This window comes from Macaca mulatta, chromosome 3 (assembly GCF_049350105.2).
Source record: "Macaca mulatta isolate MMU2019108-1 chromosome 3, T2T-MMU8v2.0, whole genome shotgun sequence".
Taxonomy (NCBI): Eukaryota; Metazoa; Chordata; class Mammalia; order Primates; family Cercopithecidae; genus Macaca; species Macaca mulatta.
Genome location: NC_133408.1, coordinates 43,257,614 through 43,281,934, shown reverse-complemented (window position 1 = coordinate 43,281,934; position 24,321 = coordinate 43,257,614). Strand labels below are relative to the sequence as shown.

General features: G+C 40.9%; 1 protein-coding gene across 7 annotated transcripts; it reads right to left on the bottom strand.

Annotated features, from left to right (window-relative positions):
* Positions 1-337: 337 nt before the first annotated feature.
* RBAK (RB associated KRAB zinc finger) lies at positions 338-23,592 on the bottom strand. 7 transcript variants are annotated; one of them, XM_077996094.1, is made up of 6 exons: positions 23,455-23,592; positions 23,073-23,208; positions 21,416-21,474; positions 11,823-11,949; positions 11,465-11,560; positions 338-5,784 (listed from the first exon to the last, which is right to left on the bottom strand). In XM_077996094.1, the coding sequence occupies exons 3-6, from the start codon at positions 21,428-21,430 to the stop codon at positions 3,875-3,877; spliced, it is 2,148 nt and encodes a 715-aa protein (XP_077852220.1). In that variant the 5' UTR covers positions 21,431-21,474; positions 23,073-23,208; positions 23,455-23,592; the 3' UTR covers positions 338-3,874. The 7 variants fall into 7 exon arrangements, with proteins under 7 accessions (XP_077852220.1, XP_077852221.1, XP_077852216.1 ...); XM_077996095.1 differs by having other exon boundaries at positions 11,492-11,560; XM_077996090.1 differs by having other exon boundaries at positions 23,565-23,592.
* Positions 23,593-24,321: the final 729 nt, after the last annotated feature.

Genomic DNA, 24,321 nt, shown 5'->3' with positions numbered 1-24,321 from the left:
AAATGCGGAAGAACAATTTGTTTAGGGAAATATGAAATGTTACATACTAGCTTCTTTATTGAAGAGGCAGCTCAGACCCATTTATATATGCAAAAGTATAGGATGACAAAGTATGTAATGATTCTTTAACCTTCTCAAATATTTCACTTAAAATATACATTATGCTAAGCCTTAAGGACAGCATAGGAAATCTTAGTAGTTGCCATCAAAATTACTATAAATATGTATTTTCTGCACAGAATTATGCAAAACCTACCATTTAATTCCTGTTATGCAGCATATTCATACACATCTAGAAAAATATGAGTAGAGTGACGAGTAACACAAATGTTAGCCATTTGTGATTTTAAAAAACTTTTATGGAAAGTGCAACACACATGCAGAAAAATACACATACCTTAAGTGCACAGCTCAGAACGCACTCAGATATTTAGCACCCAGGTTTAGAAACAGATTATTCCCAGCACCAGATAAATGCCCCCTTTCAGCCTTGGCCAAGACTAACCGCTATCCTAATTTCAAACCACATAGACAAGTTTTGCCCGTCTTTATAATTTATACAGAAGGAATCATACAGCATGTTGGCTTTTGTGTCTGGAGTCTTTCATTCAGCAAGGTTTGTTAAGTTCAGCTACATTATTACATGAACTTCTAGTTCATTCGTGCTGTTTTACAGTATTCCATGGAAATAATGCCACTTGTTTATTCATTCCATTGCAATGTGCCTTAAGATAGTTCTGTTTTGTGCAGTTTTATGCTATATTCTGCGTGTCTTTTGGTGGAGACACATGCCTTTTTGCTGGGTTTGGGTAAAAGGGTATACTTGGTTTTAAGTACCAGCTTTCAAAAATGGTTTTATGGATGAGCAATTCCACCAGTAACGTACAGTTCCTCTTGCTTACATCCTTGCCAAAAGGATGCTTTTTCATGCTTTTCATTTTAACCATTTCCATGGATGGGTAGCAGTACTACATGGTGTTTTAAATTTGCATTTCCCTGATTACTAATAAAGCTAACATCTTTTCATGCTTAGTGGCCGTCTGGATATCCTCTAAAATGAGTGGATATCCTCTAAAATCTTTTGCCTTTTCCATTTTCCCCCTTGATTTGTAGGTGCTCTTTACATATTCGAGATCAGGGGCCAGAAAACTATGAGTGCAGACCAAATCCAGACTGCCACCTGGGTTTATGAATGGTGTTACTGGGAAGCAGTCACGCTCATTTTTTAAAATGCATGGTGTATGGATGCTTTCACACAATAGCAAAGATAAGCATTTGTGACAAAGCCAAAAATTTTCACCATCTGGTACCTTGCTAAAAAGTTTGCCAACACTTTTGCTATACTCAGTGCTGTTGTCACATACATGAACTGCAAATATCTTTTCCTCCTCATGGTTTCCTGTTCATTTTCTTACTGGTGGTCTTTCTGATAAAACAGAAGTTCTCAAACTTACTATTAAGTTCTATTTTATGGGTTAATGCTTTTTTGGGTCTCAATAAACCTTTGCTTACTCCAAGATTACAAACTGTCCAAGATTTCTTTGTAAAGCTTTCACATTTCATATTCAGATGTGCAATCCACCTTCAACTGACTTTTTATTAAATTACAAAATTTAATTGGCAAAGCACATTTACTGGAAAGAACACCCTTTCCCCCACTACACTTCAATGTCACCTTTCTCAAAAGTCAGGTGATGGTATACATGTGGGTCTACTTTTGAATCTGTATGCTATTCCACTAGTCAGTTTTTTCATCCTTGTGCCAAAATAACACCATCATAATTTATGTGGCTTTATAACAGGTCTTGATATTTGGAAATATCAATCCTCTCTGTCCATTCTACAAGATAGCTTTGACAATTATTGGCCTTTTGAATATGCATATGAATTCTAGAATTAGCTTGTTTATTTACATTAAAGAATTTGCTAGGATTTTAATTAAGGTTGCAATGAATTTAGGGAAAAAGCAACAGTTTTGAGATTGTCCTGGAATCCTATCCCTCTCCTCCTTTGTAATTTTCTTTTCTGGATACAGTTCTTCAAAGCTTATTAACTCATTTTTCCCCCCTAGGCACTTGAGGGATCATTTAAGTGGCACTGCTTTTCAAAATTTCATTTTCCTTGATTTTTGCTGGTATATCATAAAACGCTTTTTGCATAACTTTTATGCAGGGAACTTACCAAATTTACTCATGGCATCTGCAAATAGAGATTTATATTCTTTTTCTTTTTTAAAATTTTACTTCTTTTCTAATCTTTATGCCTTTTGTTTCTGTTTCTTGCATTAGTTTTCTGGTTAGGTCCTTCTGAACGATGCTGAATAAAATCATTGACAGCAGATATCCTTGTCTTATTTTTATAATCTTAGGAGAAATGTTCACTATTTCATCATACTGTTTGTTGAAGTCTGTTTATGCAATTAAGGAAGTCCCTTTCAATCCATCATTTGCTAAGATCATAAATGAACATTAACTTTACCATAAGAATGTTCTGCATGCCAGATTACTTTTCTACAGGTGGTGTACAATAGCAACTGATTTGTGAATATTAAGCCACCTTTGCACTCCTGGAACACAATCTATTTGATTACCATTTTACCTGTTTCCAGAACAAATGATCTTTGTTTTGTTTACCCAGTATCTGGTCATATGACCACTATAAAACAAGTTACTGGCAAAGAGAATGGAATCATTATTATTTTGACTAATCAGGATTCCCCTGTGTAATGTGAAGAAGCAGTAGCTACCTAAACTGTTCCAGCAAGAAATGGAGTGAGGACATTAAGTTAATTGACCAAAAAATATCTGCTAGAAACTTGAATCAATTTGTTCCAAAATACTGGGAAAAAGGGGAATGCACACAACAATGACACTGTATTTGTATCAAAGAGAAGTTTCTGAATAAAATTTCTAAATTACAAAATATTGGCACTAGGCACACTGAAAACTATGGGTTAAAAAACATGGGTGGTGTGAGAGCTGGGGATATTTTAGAGTATGGGCAGTATGCTTGTTCTCTTTCACTGAAACAGACTTAATTCCAAATTATGTTATGTATAGTTTATCAAAATAGTCTTTTAGAAAATCTTATCTTGCTCAGATGCAGTTGAAAACTTTACAAAAACACTGCCTCTTCTACTAATGAGGCATTTGTTAAAAACCCATTTGTAAATTCCTCTAAATAGAAAACTAGGTATTTTACCATTTTATACCTACTAAATATTATCTGACCAACAATATATCCTGTCTTAGTACATTTGCCATCCTAATATTCAAATAAGAAAACTGCCTCTTCACAAGTTGCCCAATTCCAAACTTGCATAGAATTACCATTAGATAGCATTTTAAAGACATGATAAAAAATGGCCATACACTTATTTAATGCTACTGTCCTCATGATCAACTCCTGATAATTTAAAAACTTCATTTTATACAACGAAGATTTATTCAGAGCTTATAGCCTCTGAGATCTTTCCTATAAACACCTGATTTTACATTAGAAATATGGCTTTTAGTAGAACAAATTTCCAAGACAATATATTTTCCACATTCACCATATTGACAGATTTTGCCTTTGTATGATTCCCTGATATGTAAATACAATTTGAATCCAAAATAAATATTAAATATTTATAAAACTTCACTTCTGCATAAATTATCTAGTGTCTGATGAGTCGTATGATCTTGCTGAAGGTTTTGCTTCTTGTTACATTCTTCGGGATTCTTCTCTGTGAAAATCCAGATTAAAATGAATCTAACGCCTAAATGCTTCTCACCATTCAGGAACATGAACCCTCAGATAAACACTTTGACTTTCTATTGGATTTTCCATATTCATTATATTCAGAGAGTTTTCTAAAAATTGAGATCTGACTTCAGAGACTTTCCACATCAAGTACATTCATATTTCCTCTTCTGTGAATTCTCTGATGGCTATTGAAGGCTGATCTGTGGTGGAACTTTTTCCCACATTCATTACATTCATAGGGTTTCTCTCCTGAATGAGTTCTATAGTGTACAGTGAGGTATGACTTCTGAGAAAAGACTTTCCCACATTCATTACATTCATAGGGTTTCTCTCCTGAATGGCTTCTGTAGTGGACAGTGAGGTTTGACATCCGAGAGAAGACTTTTCCACATTTACTACATTCATAGGGTTTCTCTCCTGAATGAATTCGATGATGTATGGTGAGATATGATTTCTGAGAGAAGAATTTTCCACATTCGTAACATTCATAGGGTTTCTCGCCTGTGTGTACTCTTTGATGTCTGAACAGGGATGAATTATGGGAAAAGGTTTTCCCACATTCGCTACATCCATAAGGTTTCTCTTCTGAATGACTTCTATAATGTTCAGTATAGTATGATAACTCAGAGAATAACTTTCCGCATACATTACATTCATAGGATTTCTCCCCTTTTGGAAGTGGCTGGTGCCCATCAAAGGCTGAATTTACAAGGAAGGTTTTCCCACATTCATTACATTCATAGGGTTTCTCTCCTAAATGAGCTGTATGATGGTCGGTGAGATATGACAACTGAGAGAACTTTCCACATTCACTACATTCATGGGATTTCTCTTCCGTGTGTACTTTCCGATGTCTAATGAAGGCTGAATTTAAATTGAAAGTTTTGCCACATTCATTACATTCATAGGGTTTCTCTTCTAAATGACTTCTATAATGTATAGTGAGGTATGACACCCGAGAAAAGAATTTCCCACACTCGCTACACTGATAGGGCTTCTCTCCCGTGTGTGTTCTCTGATGTGTAATCAGGGTAGACTTTCGGTAGTAGGATTTCCCACATTCATTACATTTATAAAGCTTCTCTCCTGTGTGAGTTCTCTGATGATCACTGAGTGCGGACTTGCGGGAGAAGGATTTCCCACATTCGTTACATGGATAGGGCCTCTCTCCTGAATGATTCCTCTGGTGTAGGGTGAGATGTGTCTTTTGGCAGAAGGTTTTCCCACATTCACTACATTCGTAGGGTTTCTCTCCTGAATGAGTTCTTAGGTGCTGAGTGAGGTGTAACTTCTGACAAAAGGTTTTCCCACATTCATTACATTTATAGGGCTTCTCCTCTAAGTGTGATCTCCGATGTACAGTGAGGGTTCCCTTTTGGCTGAAGGATTTCCCACATACATTACATTCATAAGGTTTCTCTCCTGTGTGAGCCCTCTGGTGGATGATGAATTTTGACTTTTTACAGAAGGATTTTCCACATTCACTGCATTCAAAAGGCTTCATTTCCATTTGTGATCTCTGATATGCATTAAAATTTGACATCTGTATGAAGTCTGGTCCAGAATCATTCCACTCATAGGGCTTCTCCCCCACGTAAGCTCTCTTATGAGCAACAAAAACAGCCTCATTGTCTAAGACTTCCATGCATTCATTATATTCAAAGGGTTTCTCCAAAATATTAATTTTCTGAAGAATATTTTCTTCATTTTGAGAATAGGTATCCCCATTTTGATTAAATTCATACATTTTCTCTCCATGATATGTTTTCTCACATTCATTACACTCATCAGGTTTTGTCTTGGCATAGCTTCCGTCACTACTAATTAATTCTGAAATAGATTCTAAATTCTTTCCACATGAGACACAATTATGAGCTATTATGCTTGAAGGGACAAGGCTTGTTTCCATATAAGTTTGACAAAATGTATTCTCTTTCTCTTCAGTCAGGGTTTTGCTGTTGATACAAGCAGCTTGCCTTGAATGTTTATCTTCATTTTCTTGGATTCTCTCTATCAGGTCATCAAATTTCCAGACTTCTAAAAAGGAAAAATAGTAAACAAACTTTGTAAATCTAAACACACTAGCCATGGAAAGGTACTGGTACTCAAGAGCCCCCATTGTGGGGTTGACTCTGGCTTTAGAGCCAATCTCCATAAATAAAAATAATTACAAATGCATAGTTCTCTTTGTCCTTTGATTTCTAATACAAAACATAAACACACACACACACACACACACACACACACACGGTGAAAGGATAAAGATGAGATAGTGGTAGAAAATAGAAGAGCAACTTCATATTGAATACAGGTAACTTTGTTGCTTTACAAATATTATGTTTCAAACTTTGGTAGAAAAGGTGAAATAAAACCAAATGATGAGCAGAGAAGTGGCTGAAAGTGTGCCAGATCCAGGCAAAGATGGGAGGATTTAGATCAAATAGAATCAGGAGGAACAAAAACAGGTGCTAGGTCTCCATACAAAGGAAATCCATTATGGATTACATTTGGGAAACATCTATTACAATTTATATTAAACTGCGAGATATTGCTTCATATCAAGATACGATGGTAGCATCCCCACTAGCCTAGACCCTTCCAAAATCTGTGCCTTACTAGTCTGCATACAAATGCAAATAAACATTCTGAATGCTCTGATTTCTTCATGTTTACAGAGAAGATTCGCATTCATCTGGAGGAGACCCAGGCAAGTGAATGTCCAAAAGAAATGTAAGCTAGACCAGAGGGCAAGGTATCTTTTTTTTTTTTTTTTTTTTTTTTTGAGATGGAGTCTCGCTGTGTCACCCAGGCTGGAGTACAATGGCACAATCTTGGCTCACTGCAACCTCCACCTCCCAGGCTCAAGTGATTCTCCTGCCTCAGCCTCCCAACTGGCTGGGATTACAGGCACACACCACCGCCCCCAGCTAATTTTTGTATTTTTAGTAGAGACAGAGTTTCACCATGTTGCCCCGGCTGGTCTTGAACTCCTGACCTCAGGTGATCCACCCACCTCAGCCTCCCAAAGTGCTGGGATTACAAGCATGAGCCACAGTGGCCAGCCAGCGGGTATCTTAAAAACAAGATCATGCTGGGCATGGTGGCTCACGCCTGTAATCCTAGCACTTTGGGGGCCCAAGGCGGGTGGATTGCCTGAGCTCAGGAGTTTGAGACCAGTCTGGGCAACATGCAAAACCCTGTCTCTACTAAAAAAAGAAAAATAAAAAACAAAACAAAAAACCCAAGATCAGATCTTTGAAGTGTTCTGAAAGTCGTATTTAATACTAGCTAACCTTCTTAGCCATTAAATTCTGCTTTCCCTGATTGCACAATAAAGCACAGTGGTTAAGAGCATGAACACCAAAGCAGGCCACCTCAGTTCAAACCCCCAACAATTTACTAACTAAGGCACCGTGGTCAAGTTACGTAACTGTGATGCAGTTTCCCTCATCTGAATTCAGTGTGAATACGAGTGCCTAAATCATGGGGTTGTCAAAGGACTGAATTAGTACATGTAAACTGCTTAGAACAGTTTATAACATAAAACAAATGATCATTAAGTTCAGCCATTAATTTTCTTTCAATTTGCTGACTTAAATTTCCTAAAACCATTCATGTCTCTATAATTCTTTTACCTAATTCTGAATACAAACAAGAGTTCCCAAACTCCTGGGTTTCATTTGGTGTAAAATCTTGTATCTCAGATTCCTAAAGCTGCCCCTATGATGTACTTTTATTTTTATGTATCTTACACATTTTTGGATCCACTAAACTATTGTTAGCTGCTATCACCCACATTCAAAGCAACCCTGATGGTACTCTGCTCAGAAATCTACAACATCTCTGAGCTCCAGCACCCCAAACTCCAACAGAAGAAACAGAAAGGTTATTAATGATATTTTTCACTACCTGGATTCATGATATATATCCAAGCTAGCATTCCACTAATCTGCCAACATCTTCTGCTCCTGGAAGCCTAGGCTATGCCTTGCATATTCTCAGCCACAAGTCTGTGCTAGTGATCTTCCCCGCTCAGTTTGACCTCTGGTGTTGGCTATACTCAAAATCTATCTATACTTTGGGGGAAAGTTGAAGACACTTATCAAATCTCTTCCCAGTTCATTGAATCTCTTTCCCTTACATTTTAAAATAGCTTTTACATAAAGTTGCACAATGTGCATTGGAGTATAAATTTTCCATGTGAAAGCTGAATTTTATAGTTCATGCAGCTATGATCCTATTTCCTAACCAACACCTATGCTCCTGGAAAGTATTCATATTTTCTTTGTATCTCTCTGAACAGAAATTAAAGTAGTTCCTAATCTGATGGGTGCTTACAGGTTCTAATCTAACCCCTATCTGTTTTATCAGAATCTATAGTTCAGAATAAATGATCTCTCAATGGATTAATGATAAAGATCTTTCTTTTACCTAGCTCCTTGGCAAGTCAATAAAAAAACCCACTGAATACCTACTGTATGTTGCATTATCAAAGCAAGAAAAGTAAAAAGGTCTTTCCTCTTTGGAGGATTATAATTCTGGTAGAAGAAGCTCAAGCAACAAATATATGTACCTATATAATCATTTAGAGCATATATTCCTATCAAAGCATAGAATCACAGAGCATATACTCCTATCAGAGCTTATACTCAGAGCATATACCACTCCTATCACAGCATAGAATCCTATCAGAACACACAATCTCAGAATATATAATCCTATCAGAGTGTATAATCATATTGGAGTATATAATCATATCTAACTTTTTGTGGAAACAATCGCTGAGTGGAATAGGTATTAAGAGAAGGAAAGACTGGAGTGGTCAACAAATCATGAAGGAAACTTCAAGGAGTTAACCTTTTAAGCTCAAATGTAAAACATAAAGTTCTAAAGTTTATTGCTCAACAATGCAAATACAGTTAACATTACTGTACACTTAAAAATGGTTAAGATGGTAAATTGCATGTTACGTGTTTTTTTTGGTTTGTTTGTTTTGAGACGGAGTTTTGCTCTGTCGCCTAGGCTGGAGTGCAGCGGCAATCTCTACTCACTGCAAGCTCTGCCTCCCGGGTTCATGCCACTCTCCTGCCTCGGCCTCCCAAGTAGCTGGGACTACAGATGCCTGCCACCATGCCTGGCTAATTTCTTTGTATTTTTAGTAGAGATGGGGTTTCACCGTGTTCGCCAGGATGGTCTCGATCTCCTGACCTCGTGATCCACCTGCCTCGGCCTCCCAAAGTGCTGGGATTATAGGCGTGAGCCACCGTGCTGGGCCATGTTATGTGTTTTTTAAACCACAATTTAAAATTAAATGAAGGGGCTGGGTGTAGTGGCTCATGCCTGTAATCTCAGCACTTTGGGAAGCTGAGGAGGGCAGATCACTCTGTTGAACTTCTGGCCAACAGACTGAAACCCTGTCTCTATTAAAAATACAAAAATCGGCCGGGCGCGGTGGCTCAAGCCTGTAATCCCAGCACTTTGGGAGGCCAAGACGGGCGGATCACGAGGTCAGGAGATCGAGACCATCCTGGCTAACCCGGTGAAACTCCGTCTCTACTAAAAAATACAAAAAACCAGCTGGGCGAGGTGGCGGGCACCTGTAGTCCCAGCTACTTGGGAGGCTGAGGCAGGAGAATGGCGTAAACCCAGGAGGCGGAGCTTGCAGTGAGCTGAGATCCGGCCACTGCACTCCAGCCTGGGTGACAGAGCGAGACTCCGTCTCAAAAAAAAAAACAAAAACAAAAACACGCCGGGCGTTGATGGTGCATGCCTGTAATCCCAGCTACTCGGGAGGCTGAGGCACAAGAATCACTTGAATCTGGGAGGCAGAGGTTATCCTGAGCCAAGATTGCACCACTGCACTCCAGCCTCAGTTACAGAGACTCTGTCTCAATAAATAAATAGGCTGGGCACAGTGGGTCAGACCTGTAATCCCAGCACTTTGAGAGGCCGAGGCAGGTGGATCACAAGGTCAGGAGTTAGAGACCAGCCTGACCCATATGGTGAAACCCCATCTCTACTAAAAATATAAAAATTAGCCAGGCATGGTGGCATGCGCCTGTAATCCTAGCTACTTTGGGAGGCTGAGGCAGGAGAATCGCTTGAACCTGGGGGAGGAATGCTGCAGTGAGCCGAGATTGTGCCATTGCACTCCAGCCTGGGCAACAAGAGCGAGACTCCATCTCAAAATGGAAGGAAGGGAGGGAGGGAGGGAGAGAAAATATGCATTATCTGGGCAAGTAAAATGCAGATGAAGGAAAACGACAATGATCATTTGAATGGAAGATGGATCCACTGTAATCCAGGTATGGGAGAATAGTGAACATTAATGTCAAAAGGAACTGAATGTGCTGATGATCTGCAAAGCATTTCACAAAGGACAAAGAATACAAACCATGGAGAGAAGACTAGCACAATCAAATACTGGGAGGTGAGGAAGGTAGACAGAATTCATGATTTTGGAATGTGCACAGTTTATCATCAGACATTCTGAGAAGGAAGGAAGTGAACTGTCTCACTGGTACTGCTGTTATCAAGCAAAATATTCAACTAGACTTCTGGTTAAAAGTGTTAGACATATCAATTTGGAGGCAAGCTGCAAAAATACACAGGAAAAAAGGTCTTAGAAGTTGAGATCAGATAAACTCTTTTAAGGGATACAAAGAAAACCAAAAAAGTGGAAAACAGGTCCTAGGGTGACACTCCTGAAAAGGCAAGAAAAGGAACAGATATTCACTTATGAAATTCACACTTCCTGAATGTCTACTACGGACAGAGCATGATTCCAGTTATGGGGAAGGGGAAATGAACACACAGACAGGTGATAAATGAGCACTGGGGAAAGAGAGGAAAGCTGAGGAGTGCTATATTGTCACATCAACTGAGCATGGACTTTGGGAAATGACGTACACTACAAGCTGTGACTGAATTCATAAGCATAGGTGGAAGATGAGGTTTTGGTATCTGAATGCCTAAAGACGTAAATAAAATTAAGGGCAGAAAATAAGTCCAAGGTATTTTTAAAGGAAGGAAGGAAAGAAAATGGAAGATAAAAAAGAATGAAGATAAAAGTCTCAAGTTAATTTTTATGTCAGACTTCTGAATGCCCCAAAACAAAACAATTCTGTAAGGCTGGGAGCAGTGGCTCAGGACTGTAATCTTAGCACTTTGGGAGGCTGAGGTGGGTGGATCACTTGAGGCCAGGAGTTCAAGACCAGCATGGCCAACACGGTGAAACCTCGTCTCTACTAAAAATACAAAAATTAGCCAGGCATGGTAGCATGCACCTGTAATCCCAGCTACTCAGGAGGCTGAGGAAGGAGAATTGCTTGAACCTGGGAGGTAGTGGGTGCAGTGAGCTGAGATCGCACCACTGTACTCCAGCCTGGGTGACAGAACAAGACTCTGTCTCCAAAAAACAAACAAACAAACAAAACCCCACAACAATTCTGTAATGGCGAGGGAGTAAGTTACCAATAATGCTGGAGAAGGAGGAAGTGAATAGGTCTCCAGTACAGGTTAGAATGGAAAAAATCCCTACCAATGTAAATCAAATGTAAAATCAACAGAAGAGTTCATGTATGTGTGTGGGAAGGAAAGTGATATTTGGGTGTTGGGAGGTGTGCCTGAGGGTACTGAATACATGTCAACAACTCTTTAGTCACTCCCAAAGGTCTGGGATGAGCATTTTTTAACATTTGATACTCTACTAACTTGCCTGGACTATGTTGACATGGAAATTCACCTTCCATTATCCACGGCTCTTCTCCCTGCTCCAACTTAATGATGACGTTTGGCTTGGTGATATCATACCCTGTTAATGGGAAAAGAAGGAGGACTTGGGCAAGCTGCTTGGCTTCAGAATCTCCGAAGTACAAGATGTTGCTACCTCATAAGCTGCATAACAGAAGTGCTCCATTTTTTACCTTATCAAAGTTAGAACCTTTTAATGAATAGTAATATAAATACTCCAGCTAGTGCCCACAAGGAATTAAATGGTGTCATCACTTATTTCTTCAAATTCAAGGATAAAACCCCATTCAACCGAGAGCATTCAGAAAGCAAGCTATCCTCACCCACAGAAACTAGATGGCTATAGTTCTCCAACATCACATCCCTGTATGTTATCTTCTCATCAGGGTCCAGTTGCTGCCACTCCTCCTGGGTGAAATCCACAGCCACATCTTTGAATGACACTGGCCCCTGTAATGGCAACATGATCAGAATTGGGAAATATGGAAAAGGGATGGGGGGATAACATTTTACAAAGCTCACTGGTAAAGTTAACCATGAACATTGTATACCTTATTTTATGTTACAGATTATGGAAGGGAAATCATATTGGAAATCATATTGGAAACATATATCCTTTGGGATCATGTATATACACGTATATATACGTGTGTATATGTACACACACACACATATATATATATATAAAATATATATTACCCACAAAAACAAAAACCCCAAACACAACTGAACTCCTATTTTGAAACTGAACTGAGTTTTGGGGATATGAGTGAAACATCATGCCTGCTCTCAAAAAGTGGACAACCTAATAAGGAGATAAACATGTAAACAAACATATGCATTTTACTCCTGGTCACTTCTTTTAGTCTTCTTTGCTGCCAGACCCTCCCCTTCTCCTGGACCTCTTCATGTTGGAGTGTCCACCACTCAGTTCCTGGTCTTCTTCTTCCTAACTCACTGCTTTGGGGCTCTCACCTAGTTTCAACTCCTTGTTCTTCTGGCTCTTTTATTCTCATGGCCAGTGGCCTCTGGCTATCTGCATGGCAGAGTTTTATCTCAAACATCTCAATCTTACAGCAATAAGTATTCATTAAATGAATGAATGCCCAAAGCTGTTATTAGAGTAATGCAGACAAGGTGCAGAATGATTTAAAAAAAGAGAATCAAATTATTTTAACTTTATGCCATCATATTAGGCTTCAGACTCAGTTAACTGGAAGTCCTTAAAGATGCACTGTGTATTCTATGGGATGAAGGGGAAGAATATGATGAGGTGTAAAAAGTACCAATGGCAAACATGAAGCAGCTTCAATTTTTAAGAGGTTGGGGCTGGGCATGGTGACTCATGCCTATAATCCTAGCACTTTGGGAGGCTGAGGTGGGAAGATTGTTTGAGCTCAGGAGTTCGAAACCAGCTTGGGCAACACAGTAAGACCTCATCTCTGCTAAAAATAAAATTTTTTTTAAAAAATTGGCTGGACATCATGGCACATGCCTGTAGTTCCAGCTACTTGGGAGGCGAAGGCAGGAGGATCGCTTGAGCCTGGGAGGTCAAGGCTTCAGTGAGTTGTGAACACAACATCGCACTCCAGCCTAGGCAACAGAGCGAGACCTTATCTCAAAAAAAAAAAAAAAAAAAAAAAAAAAAAAAAAAGAAAAATACAAAACTCCTGGGCTCCAGCAATCCACCTGCCTTGGTCTCCCAAAGTGTTGGGATTACAGGCTTCAGCCAGCATGCCCTGCCCAAACTTGTAGTTTAGAAAAAGAAAGTGCCCAGTAAGCATGTTGCATTATCCTATTATTTATAAAGAACATATCAACAAGGGGTTCAAACCCAGTGATACAGCTAGGACCAGGTAGATCCCAAGAGATAGCAGAGGCAGAGCCACTAGGCTGCTGGGCTGAGAAACTAAAGCAGGACACCCAAGCTTATCCATAGGCAGGCCACAGGAGCTGATAAAATCACTGAGAGAGAGCTATAACCTTCTGGGTTAAGTTAGTCCAGAATGTAAGAAGGCGGTAGGGGTTAGAAGACTGATCAACCAATAAACAACATAAAATTACATGCCAATACCACTTACATCAATACAAATACCCAAAATGAAACATAACCAAACAAAATCCAGTATCAGTTTAAAAACATAATATACAACAGCCAAATGGGACTTATTCCCATTTGACTAGTTTAATATTTGGAAATCTATTAATATGACAAGCCACTATAACACAGCAAAGAAGAAAAGTCTTGTATCCACAAAGATACTTGAAAAAGCTTGACAGAAAAAGCTGATTTAAAAAAACAAACTAAAGAAAATAGAAACTTCATTAACATCAATATTATGTATATACACAAATATAACTATTGTACCCTAATATGCAATAGTACGTATGATATATATGTGACATACATATTTCAATTACACACAAGCACATATATACAGTTTGCGTGTACACACACACACACACACACACACACAATTTACGCCTCAGTCTTCTTGGTCCAAAAGTCAGGATTTTACTTAACAGGGAAAAATGACATACCTTCCCACTAAGATCAAGAACAAGGTATTAATAAAATGCTCACTATCTACAATTAGAGAAGAGAAAACAATAGAGGAATATAAGAAAAAGTAAAAGTGCTTGGGCATGGTGGCTCACGCCTATAATCCCAAAACTTTGGGAGGCCGAGACAGGCAGATCACCTGAGGTCAGGAGTTTGAGACCAGCCTGGTCAACATGGTGAAACTCCATCTCTATTAAAAATCCAAAAAAAAAAAAAAAAAAAATTAGTTGTATTATTAAGGTCAACTTAATCAGTTACCCTAAATTACTTTATAAATATGCAATCCCAATAAAAATACCAAAAAGCTTTTTCCTGGAACTAGATAAACTGACACTACAGTTCATATGAGGTGGAAGAAAATCAAAAACAGCTCAGGGAAAAAAATCATTTGGACATGGATAAAACTGGATCCAGGCCAGGTGCGGTAGCTCATGCCTGTAATCCCAGCACTGTGGAAAGCTGAGGCAGAAGGACTGATTGAGGCCAGGAGTTTGAGACCAGTCTTGGCAACATAGCAAGACCCTATCTCTACAAAGAAAAAATACGTATATTAGAAAAAATATATATAGAGAGACATTAGGACTTCTGCCCTCAGTTGTGATAAACTAACAGGTACTGGATATACCCTCTAACCTGAAACAGCACATACCAAAGAACAACAACAAAAAAACAAAAACAGAAAGAAACATAAAACGGAGAACATATATGAAGCAATTTTTTTTTTTTTGGCGAAGTCTCACTCTCGTCTTCCAGACTAGAGTGATACAGCACAATCTTGGCTCACTGCAACCTCCGTCTCCCGGGTTCCAGTGATTCTCCTGCCTCAGCCTCCCGAGTAGCTGGGATTATGGGTGTGCACTAGCACGCCTAGCTAATTTTTGTACTTTTAGTAGAGACGGGGCTTCACCATGTTGGCCAGGCTGGTCTCGAACTCCTGACCTCGTGATCCACCTGCCTCAGCCTCCCAAAGTGCTGTGATTACAGGTATGAGCCACCACGCCTGGGCTGAAGCAATGGTTTTCAAGGCACTGACTATCAGGCAGTAGAGTTATCTATGAGTGATGGGAAATAAACAAGGTGAACCAATCAACTTCTGCCTTGAGCATTACCAGGCCACGGAGCAGGGAAGAAGAACAGAGGCAGATGTGAGGAGAAAGAGTTGCAAGATGGGAAAATGGGCAGGAAATTGCAACCCATAAGGAAGAAAAGAATCAGTCCATCAAAACTGGCCCAGAATTGACACAGAGTTTACAACTGGCACAGAGCACTGAGAGAGTTCATCATTCTATTCCAAATGTTCAAAAAAATTGAGACAGGCAAGATGTAAAAAAGACCCATGTGAACTTTCTACAGATAGAAACTAGAATATCTGAGATGAAAATTAAACTGGACAAGATTAACAGCATCGTGGAAAAAAGACATTAGTGAATATAAAGATAGCAACAGAAGTTACATAAAATGAAACAGAACAAACAATTAAAAGCAAATAAAGAGCAACAGTCTGTTGTGGGAAAATTTCAAGTGGCCTAATATACAGGCAACAAGAATCAATGGAGGGGAGGTGGTGGATATTTGAAGAAAAAATGATAAAAATGTTCCCAAAGTGATGACACCATAAACCCAAGATCCAAGAAGTTCAATGATCCCCAAAACAGAAACATGAAAAAAATGATACCATGACATATTGCAATCAAATTGCCCCAAACTAATGATAAAAAGTTTAAAACAATAAGGGAGGGAAGACAAAAAGACATGTTATATACAGGGGAACAAAGATGAGTATGACATCAGATTTCTCTTAGAAAAAAATGTAAGCAGGAAGACGATAGAGAAACATATTTAAAGCACTGCAGAGAAAAATCCAGCAAAAACACCTTTAAAAGGAAAGACAATGAAGACATTTGCAGACATACAAGAATTCATCATCAACTAGAAGAAATGTTAAAGAAAGTCCTTCAGGCAGAAGTAAAATGACAGCAAATAAAAATTTAGATTTACACAAAGGAATGAAGAGTACCAGAAATGGTAACTGCCTATTTTCTTTCATTATTTAAATCTCTTTAAAAGATAACTGGGTCGGGTGTGGTGGCTCACACCTGTAATCCCAGCACTTTGGGAGGCTGAGGCAGACAGGTCACCTGAGGTCAGGAGTTTGCGACCAGCCTGGCCAACATTGCGAAACCTCGTCTCTACTAAAAATATAAAAATTAGCCAGGTATGGTTGTGGGTGTCTGTAATCCCAGCTACCCGGGAGGCTGAGGCAGGAGAATCACTTGAACCCAGGAGGCAGAGGTTACAGTGAGCCGAGATCACACCCCTGCACTCCACCATGGGGGACAGAGTGAGACTCTGTCTCAAAATAAATAAATAAACAAACAAACAAACAAATAAAAGATAACAGTTTAATTAACAACAATGTAATAGATTCTGTGTGGCACTGATACCACCTGTAAAAATAAAATGAACAATGGTGTACAGACCAAGAGGAGACAAATGGAAGTATCCTATTGTTAAGCTTCTCTTACTCTAAGAAAAATGGTACATTACTTAAGAATAAACTATGATAATTAAAGTTGCACACTATAAATTCTAACTCACTAAAATAACAAAACAGTGTGATAGCTAAAAACCCAACAAAAGACATAAAAGTAGAATCATAAAACATTCTCAATTAATCAAAAGGAAGGAAGACAAACAAAGACATTTTAAAAAGAAACAAAGAAGATGAGACTAAAAGAAAGCAAAGACAATGGACTATAACCTAACTAGTTTTATCAATAATCACATTACATGTAAACAGTCTATACATCCCCAATTATGAGACAGAAATAGACTGATGAAAACAAGCAAGATCTAAATCTTGCTGCCTACAAGAAATAATACTTTATATATAAAGATGCAAATACGTTAAAAGTAAAAGGATGGAATAAGATATACCATGCATGTATTACTAAAAAGAATGCTACATAAATAACAAAGTACATTTCACAGCCTGGAATATTAGCAGGGATAAGGAAGGCCATTTTACAAAGTGGTTTATTAATCAACAGGACGTAACAACCTTGAACATTTATGTATCTAATATAACACATAAAGCAAAAAGTGGTAAAATTGCAAAGAGAAACAGAACCACAATTGCAGCAGGAGATTTCAGTCCCCTCTCCCTGTGTGCCTGATACAAATAGGCACACAATAAACAAGGATATAGTACACCTCAACAACACAACCAACCAACTTGATCTCATTAACATTTATCAAACACTCTACCCAACCAGAGCAGAACAAGCCATCTTCTCAAGATGCGTAGAATTTTCCCAAGACAGATCCTATTCTACGCCATAAATTTAAGAGGTTCCATGTAGCATTCCAGACAAAAATTCACAATCTAAATCTAATCATGAAGAAATATCAGGGAAACCTAAATTTAAAGACTTCTATAAAATCACTGGCCTGTATTCTTAAATTTATAATGGCACTGAGGAACAAATCCATATTAAACAGACTTAAAAAGCATGAAAACTAAAGGCAATTGACAGTCCTAGACTGAATCTTCTACCAAAAATTAAAAATTGCTATTAAGGAAATTATTGGGAAATTGGCAAAAACTGGAAAATGAACTATAGTTGAGATAAAAGTATTAAATCAATGACAAATTTCCTGAATTCAATTATCGTGCTATGGATATTTAATAGAATGTTCTTGATTTTATGAGATATAATGTAAAACTTTATAGGGTAAAGAGACATGACACTCCCAAATAGTTCAGAAAAAAAATATAAATACATATACACACATATATGTATATATCCATATAAATGATTGTGGGAAAATGTTAAGAATGAAGTATCTGAACAAAACGAAGTATCTGGTATTTCTTTGTAAAATCTTTGCAATTTTTCTGAAAATTTGAAATGATTTCAAAACGAAATGCTGAACAGAAAATAATGCTATCAAATACATATTACATGTATATATTTGCTATCAAATATATCAAATATATTTCAAAAGGACTCAGAAACCAACTTAAAGGGATTCCATCTGGCCAAAGATGGAGCCATTTAATTTTCTAAAAGAATCACAACTTCGATGTACTGAAATATTTACTATCTGTTTAAACCCATGAGCTCATAATGGTAACAAAACAAAAAAACCTTCCTGCTTAGAAGCCTACTCAATATTTTAGAAACTGTCTTTCCTGCATGAATTACATAACCAAATAGAGAATAGAAATTTATCTTCAGAAAAGTATTCTAGGCCAGCTGTGATGGCTCAGGCCTATAATCCCAACACTGGGAGGTCAAAGAAGAGGATCACTTGAGCCCAGGAGTTCAGGACCAGCCTGGGCAACATAGCGAAACCTGTCTCTACTAAAAATTAAAAAATTAGCTGGGCATTGTGGCACATGACTATACTTTCAGCTACTTGGGAGGCTGAAGTGGGAGGATCACTTGAGCACAGGAGTTTGAGGCTGCAGTGAGCCATAAACGTGCCAGCCTGGGTAACATAGTGCGACTCTGTTTCCAAAACAAGAAAAGAAAAGAAAGTTATTTTGGCTAGTAAATAAAGAAATGGTAGAATTAGCAGATCACCATTTTGCCTCCCCTAATGAATTAGTAAATCACAGCAATAATCAATAGTCGATAGTTCTTAAGTTCACAAAAACAAAGAAGGTAACACGTGCCTCCAGAAGTAGACAAATGCCACGTATGGTACAGCTGTGTGAAAAGAATTGAACATAAACCTGATTAGACTTCCAGATCAAACTACCAATTTTACAAGGCATACAAGATGTTTTTTTTTAAATGTGCTAAAGGTGAAACAAGGGTAACACAATCTAAACTGAGGATAACCAACTCAGTTTCTTCAAAACAATGAGCACGCAAGAGACATACTATGGGAACTATTGAAAGATTTAACTCAACTGCCACATGTATTAAGAAAGGGAGTATTATGGGTTATTCCTAGCCCCTTTTAAAAAGATTCCTTATTGGCCAGGTGTGGTGGCTTACACCTGTAATCTTATAGCACTTTGGGAGGCCAAAGTGAAAGGATTGCTTGAGGCCAGGAGTTTGAGACCAGCCTGAGCAATACAGTGAGAATACATCTCTAGGCTGGGAGCAGTGGCTCACGCCTGCAATCCTAGTACTTTGGGAGGCCGAGGCGGGCAGATTGCCTGAGCTCAGGAGTTTGAGACCAGCCTCAGAGTGACACGGTGAAACGCAGTCTCTACTAAAATACAAAAAAATTAGCTGGGTGTGGCAGCGTGCACCTGTAGTCCCAGCTACGCGGGAGGCTGAGGCAGGAGGATCGTGTGAGCCCAGGAGATTGAGGCTGCAGTGAGTTGTGAGAACGTCTCTACACTCCAGCATGGGTGACAGAGCAAGACCCTATCTCAAAAAAAGAAAAAAAGAAGGCCGGGCATAGTGGCTCACGCCTGTAATCCCAGCACTTTGGGAGGCGGAGGCGGGCAGATCATGAGGTCAGGAGATCAAGACCATGGTGAAACCCCGTCTCTATTAAAAATACAAAATATTAGCTGGGCATGGTGGTGGGTGCCTGTAGTCCCAGCTACTCAGGAGGCTGAGGCAGGAGAATGGCGTGAACCCAGGAGGCGGAGCTTGCAGTGAGCCGAGATCACGCCACTGCACTTCAGCCTGGGCAACAGAGTGAGACTGTCTCAAAAAAAAAAAAAAAAAAAAAGGAAAAAAGAAGAAAAGGAAACAAAACAAAACAGACTTCATCATTTAAAGACAAATAAATACTTACAGATGAATCATTTTAAATGCCAAGAAAAGAGAGACTCCATGGAGAAATATCAGTTTGGAAATAACAGATGTCAAAGGCAGACAAAGGGTCCTGTGAGGTAGGGCTAGGAAATGCCCGCTGGATTTGACTGCAATTAAATCATCGGTAATGTTTACTGATTGACTCAGCAATGTGAAAAGGACAAAACTAAAACTCTGAGAACTGAAATGAGAAACAGAAATGAGGAAATCTTCACAAGAGAGTAACTATATTGCTTGCTATGCAACCCAAACAAAAAGAAGAACAAGTATTTGAAGGATGACCACGTCATTCATTCCCTCCATGATCTAGGACTCAAGAGTAAAAACAGAATTCTGTCTACTTGGACCACAGTATTTCCATCCCTGGAAAAATGATATGCACCAAGTTCTCCTTGGGCAGCAGGCCCTCTGCTTACCTAAGCACCAAGAATAAGCCATAAGTTACGGTAATTTAATGGTTGTTATCAGGAAAGCTATCCATAATTACATCAACTTGAATGAAGAAATTTTTCCAAGTCCTAAAAAATATTTTAAATCCACAAGTAACAAAATTGGTTTCTCCTTATAATCAATGCAAATGATGTCACGGATGGTGACAATGCAAACGATGTCACGGATGGTGATATGGTTTTGGTTTGTGCCGCCGCCCAAATCTCACGTTCAATTGTATTCCCCAATGTTGGAGGTGGGGCCTGGTGGGAGGTGACTGGATCATGGGGGCAATTTCCCTCTTGGTGCTGTTCTCCTGATACTGAGTGAGTTATCACAACACGTGGTTGTTTAAAAGTGTGTAGCGCCTCCTGCTCCCTCTTCCTCCTGCTCTGGTGATGGATGCTGTATCTGCTTTCCCTTCGCCTTCTCCATGACTGTAAGTGTCCTGAGGCCTCCCCAGCCACGCTTACTATGACAGAGCCTGCAGGTGGGAGCCAATTCAACCTCTTTTCTTTATAAATTACCCAGTCTCAGTTATTTCTCTATACAGTGTGAGAATGGACTAATACAAATGGCATTTTCCTTTTGTGATGACTGCAAAGAATATCAGCCCTGGGTGCGGCTCAATTTCAACAGCCTTAAAATATATTACCCATACATACAAGCTTCACAAATCACTTTTGGTGCTGATCTGCCACACTCACTACATTTTACAGGGTAATGTCTAGTTCCACATTCCCATTTTAAAGTATGAATCCTGGCTGGGCGTGGTGGCTCATGCCTGTAATCCCAGCACTTTGGAAGGCTGAGGCGGGGTCACCTGAGGTCAGGAGTTTGAGACCAGCCTGGCCAACATGGTGAAACCCTGTTTCTTCTAAAAATACAAAAAATTAGCTGGGCATAGTGGTGCATGCCTGTAATCCCAGCTACTTGGGAGGCTGAGGCAGGAGAATCGCTCGAACCCAGGAGGTGGAGGTTGCAGTGAAGCGAGGTCATGCCACTGCACTGCAGCCTGGGCAACAGAGCAAGACCCCATCTCAAAAAAAAGAAAAAAAAAAGTATGAATTCTTACAAATCTCTGAAAATGCATCATAAAATAAAGTAGTTGGACATATACACAAGCAGGAAAACTCACCTGCAATGTGTTCATTTTCTGCTGCTCTTGGAAACGTGCAGAGACTGTGGCTGGTAGACCTAGAGGGGGAGAAGCAGGTCATTGAAGTCATAAGTGCTCTGGCTTGCAAAGGCAGAAATCTCGTGTGTAAGAACCACGAAAGAAAGCTCAATAGGCTAACACCCTCTGAACACTCAGCCTGCAAACACTCAGAAGGGCCTAAAAGAGTGATACAGGGTTTCGCCATGTTGGCCAGGCTGGTCTCGAATTCTGGCCTCAAGTGTTCAGCCTGCCTCGGCCAGCATGGTGAAACCCCCTCTCTACTTAAAAATAACAAAATAATTAGCCAGGCGTAGTGTCATATGCCTGTAGTCCCTCAGGAGGCAGAGGCACAAGAATCCTTCGAACCTGGGAGGTGGAGGTTGCAGTGAGCCGAGACCACGCTGCTGCACTCCAGACTAGGTGAGAGACACTGTCTCAACACACACACACACACACACACACACGAGTGATGGGGAAGCATGCACTTGTAACTTTGTAACTCTAAGATAATCAGGTAGTAATTAGACGAGTTAGACTCTCATGGGTAACATGACTCCTTTTACAAATAGTCTGCCATCATCAAATACAACATGCAAAAAGAAAAAAAAAATCCCATCATACGGCTCGTGATTTTTGTGGTTTGTTGAGACAGGGTCTCAATCTACCACCCAGGCTGGAGTGCAGTGTTGCATTCACAGCTCACTGCAGCCTTGACCTCCTGGGCTCCATCGATCCTCCCACCTCAGCCTCCTGAGTAGTTGGGACCACAGGTGCATCCCAGCATGCCTGGCTACTTTTGTATTTTTTGTCGAGTCAGGGTCTCCCTATGTTGCCTAGGCTGGTCTCTAACTCCTGGTCTCAAGGGATACTCTTGCCCTAGCCCCGCAAAGTGCTGGGATTACAGGTGTGAGCCACTGTATCCGCCCGCATTTCCTTATTGTTTCTTTAAACTGCTTCAAATCAAAAAAGCCATAGGAATCGAGTATGTGAGCTCTCAGAAATGAATATGTATAAAATATGGTTTTGTTTCTAAATTATCTAACTGAATTTGGTTATTGCTGCACCTAATAATCTTCTATTAAGAAAACTAGGATACGGGAGAAAGAACACTGGCCTGGGAGATAAGACTCCTGAGTTCTACTATGAGCACCTCTACCCACAAAGCCGGTGACCTGGTCAAGTCGTCCACCTGCTAAGGCCCAGCCTCTTCCCCTAGCAACTGAGGCAGCAAGAGAGAATCCCTGCATACTGTTCCTGTATTACTACCATTCTCCAGGGCAGATCTAAGGGGGGAACCAGCAGACACTTAAATGAGAGAAGAGGTGCTGACAGACGTTTAGAGGCGGTCGAAATCTGGAGCACGGAGAGGAGAAAGGGCTATTAGGGGTTAGTGGGGAGTGGAGACGACGTCCGCAGCTGAGGCTGGGGACACCCTCCACGTCCCCGTAAGCCTCGTCCTCCCAGATCTTCCCATGTAGCGCCTGTTCGGTGCAGCCGGACCCTGCCTTCAAACCGAAACACGCGTCTCTCCTGCAAGCGATCGGGACCCTCCCCCTGCCCTACACTCTAAGGTCCCCAACGCACGGTGACTTTACCCAGGCCCTTCTCGCTCCAGGCCCGAAAACCCAAGACCTACCCGCCTGCGGCTCCGCAGCCTCTGCCCCACGGCTCCCAAGAAGCCGGGGCGGGCCTGCTGTCGCGCGTCTGCTCGCGAGGTCCCCTCCTCTCCACCTCACCAAGGCTGTTCTGCTCCCGAGGGACCCCGGCCGGGCCTACAGGGCAAATCCAGGCGAGTGTCCTTCCCGCGGCCCAGATCCGCCTCCCTGGGGCTCACCGTACAGCAGCGGCCTGGTCCAGGCCGCCAAGGACACAAACGGGCCAGGCCCGGGTCCCACCGCCCCTTCGCCTCCGCCACCTCCCGCCCGGTCCCTCTGGCCCCAGCGCCGCCGGCTCCGGGGCTCACGCTCCGGGGTCCCCGCTCGAGCCTCCACCCGGCACGCGCGAACCCTGCCCCGCACAGCTCTGCGCCCGCCTAGGTGCTGGCCCTGGCGGTCAGCGTCCAGCCCCGCAAGCTCCGCGATTCTCGTCCACTGGAGGCCAAAGCCTGGGAACTAGAGTAAGCGGTGACCTGAAGACGCACAGGAAGCGAGGGCAGTGCGGGGGCGGCGCGCATGCGCGAACACGCACACAGGGAGAAGTGCACACGCGCAGCACTGCACCGGAAGTCCGCCTCCCAGGGCCCGCCGCTGGGCCCAGGACAGGTATCGGACTCTATTTCCCAGGAGCCTATGCGCCCCCCAAGTTTAGGGGCCGTTTTAAATGTCTCTACCCCGCCTAAAGGGTAAGAAGCTCCAGGCTATGAGCTTTGGCAGCCCTGAACCCCGGACTGAATTTCGCATTTGTCTTTATTCCCTTTTAGGGTCAAGTCCAGGGCTGCCTGACTGGGTCCTGGAGCCCAAAGCCTCTGGGTTAGAACCGAGTTTCCCATAAGGAGAAGGAAAGGAAAAGGTGTATCATGGTTACTGCGCTGAAATGCTAAGATTAAGTTTCACTCAAATACTAGGACAGGATAAATGCTCAGCGATGCTTTCCAAGAAAGAAAAAGAAAACAATTTGTGGCCGGGCGCGGTGGCTCACGCCTGTAATCCCAGCACTTTGGGAGGCTGAGGCGGCGGATCGCGAGGTCAAGAGATAAGAGACCATCCTGCTCAACATGGTGAAACTCTGTCTCTACTAAAAATACAAAAATTAGCTGGGCGTGGTGGCGCGTGCCTGTAATCCCACCTACTCGGGAGGTTGAGGCAGGAGAATCACTAGAACCCGGGAGGCGGAGGTTGCAGTGAGCCGAGATCATGCCACTGCACTCCAGCCTGGCGACGGAGCGA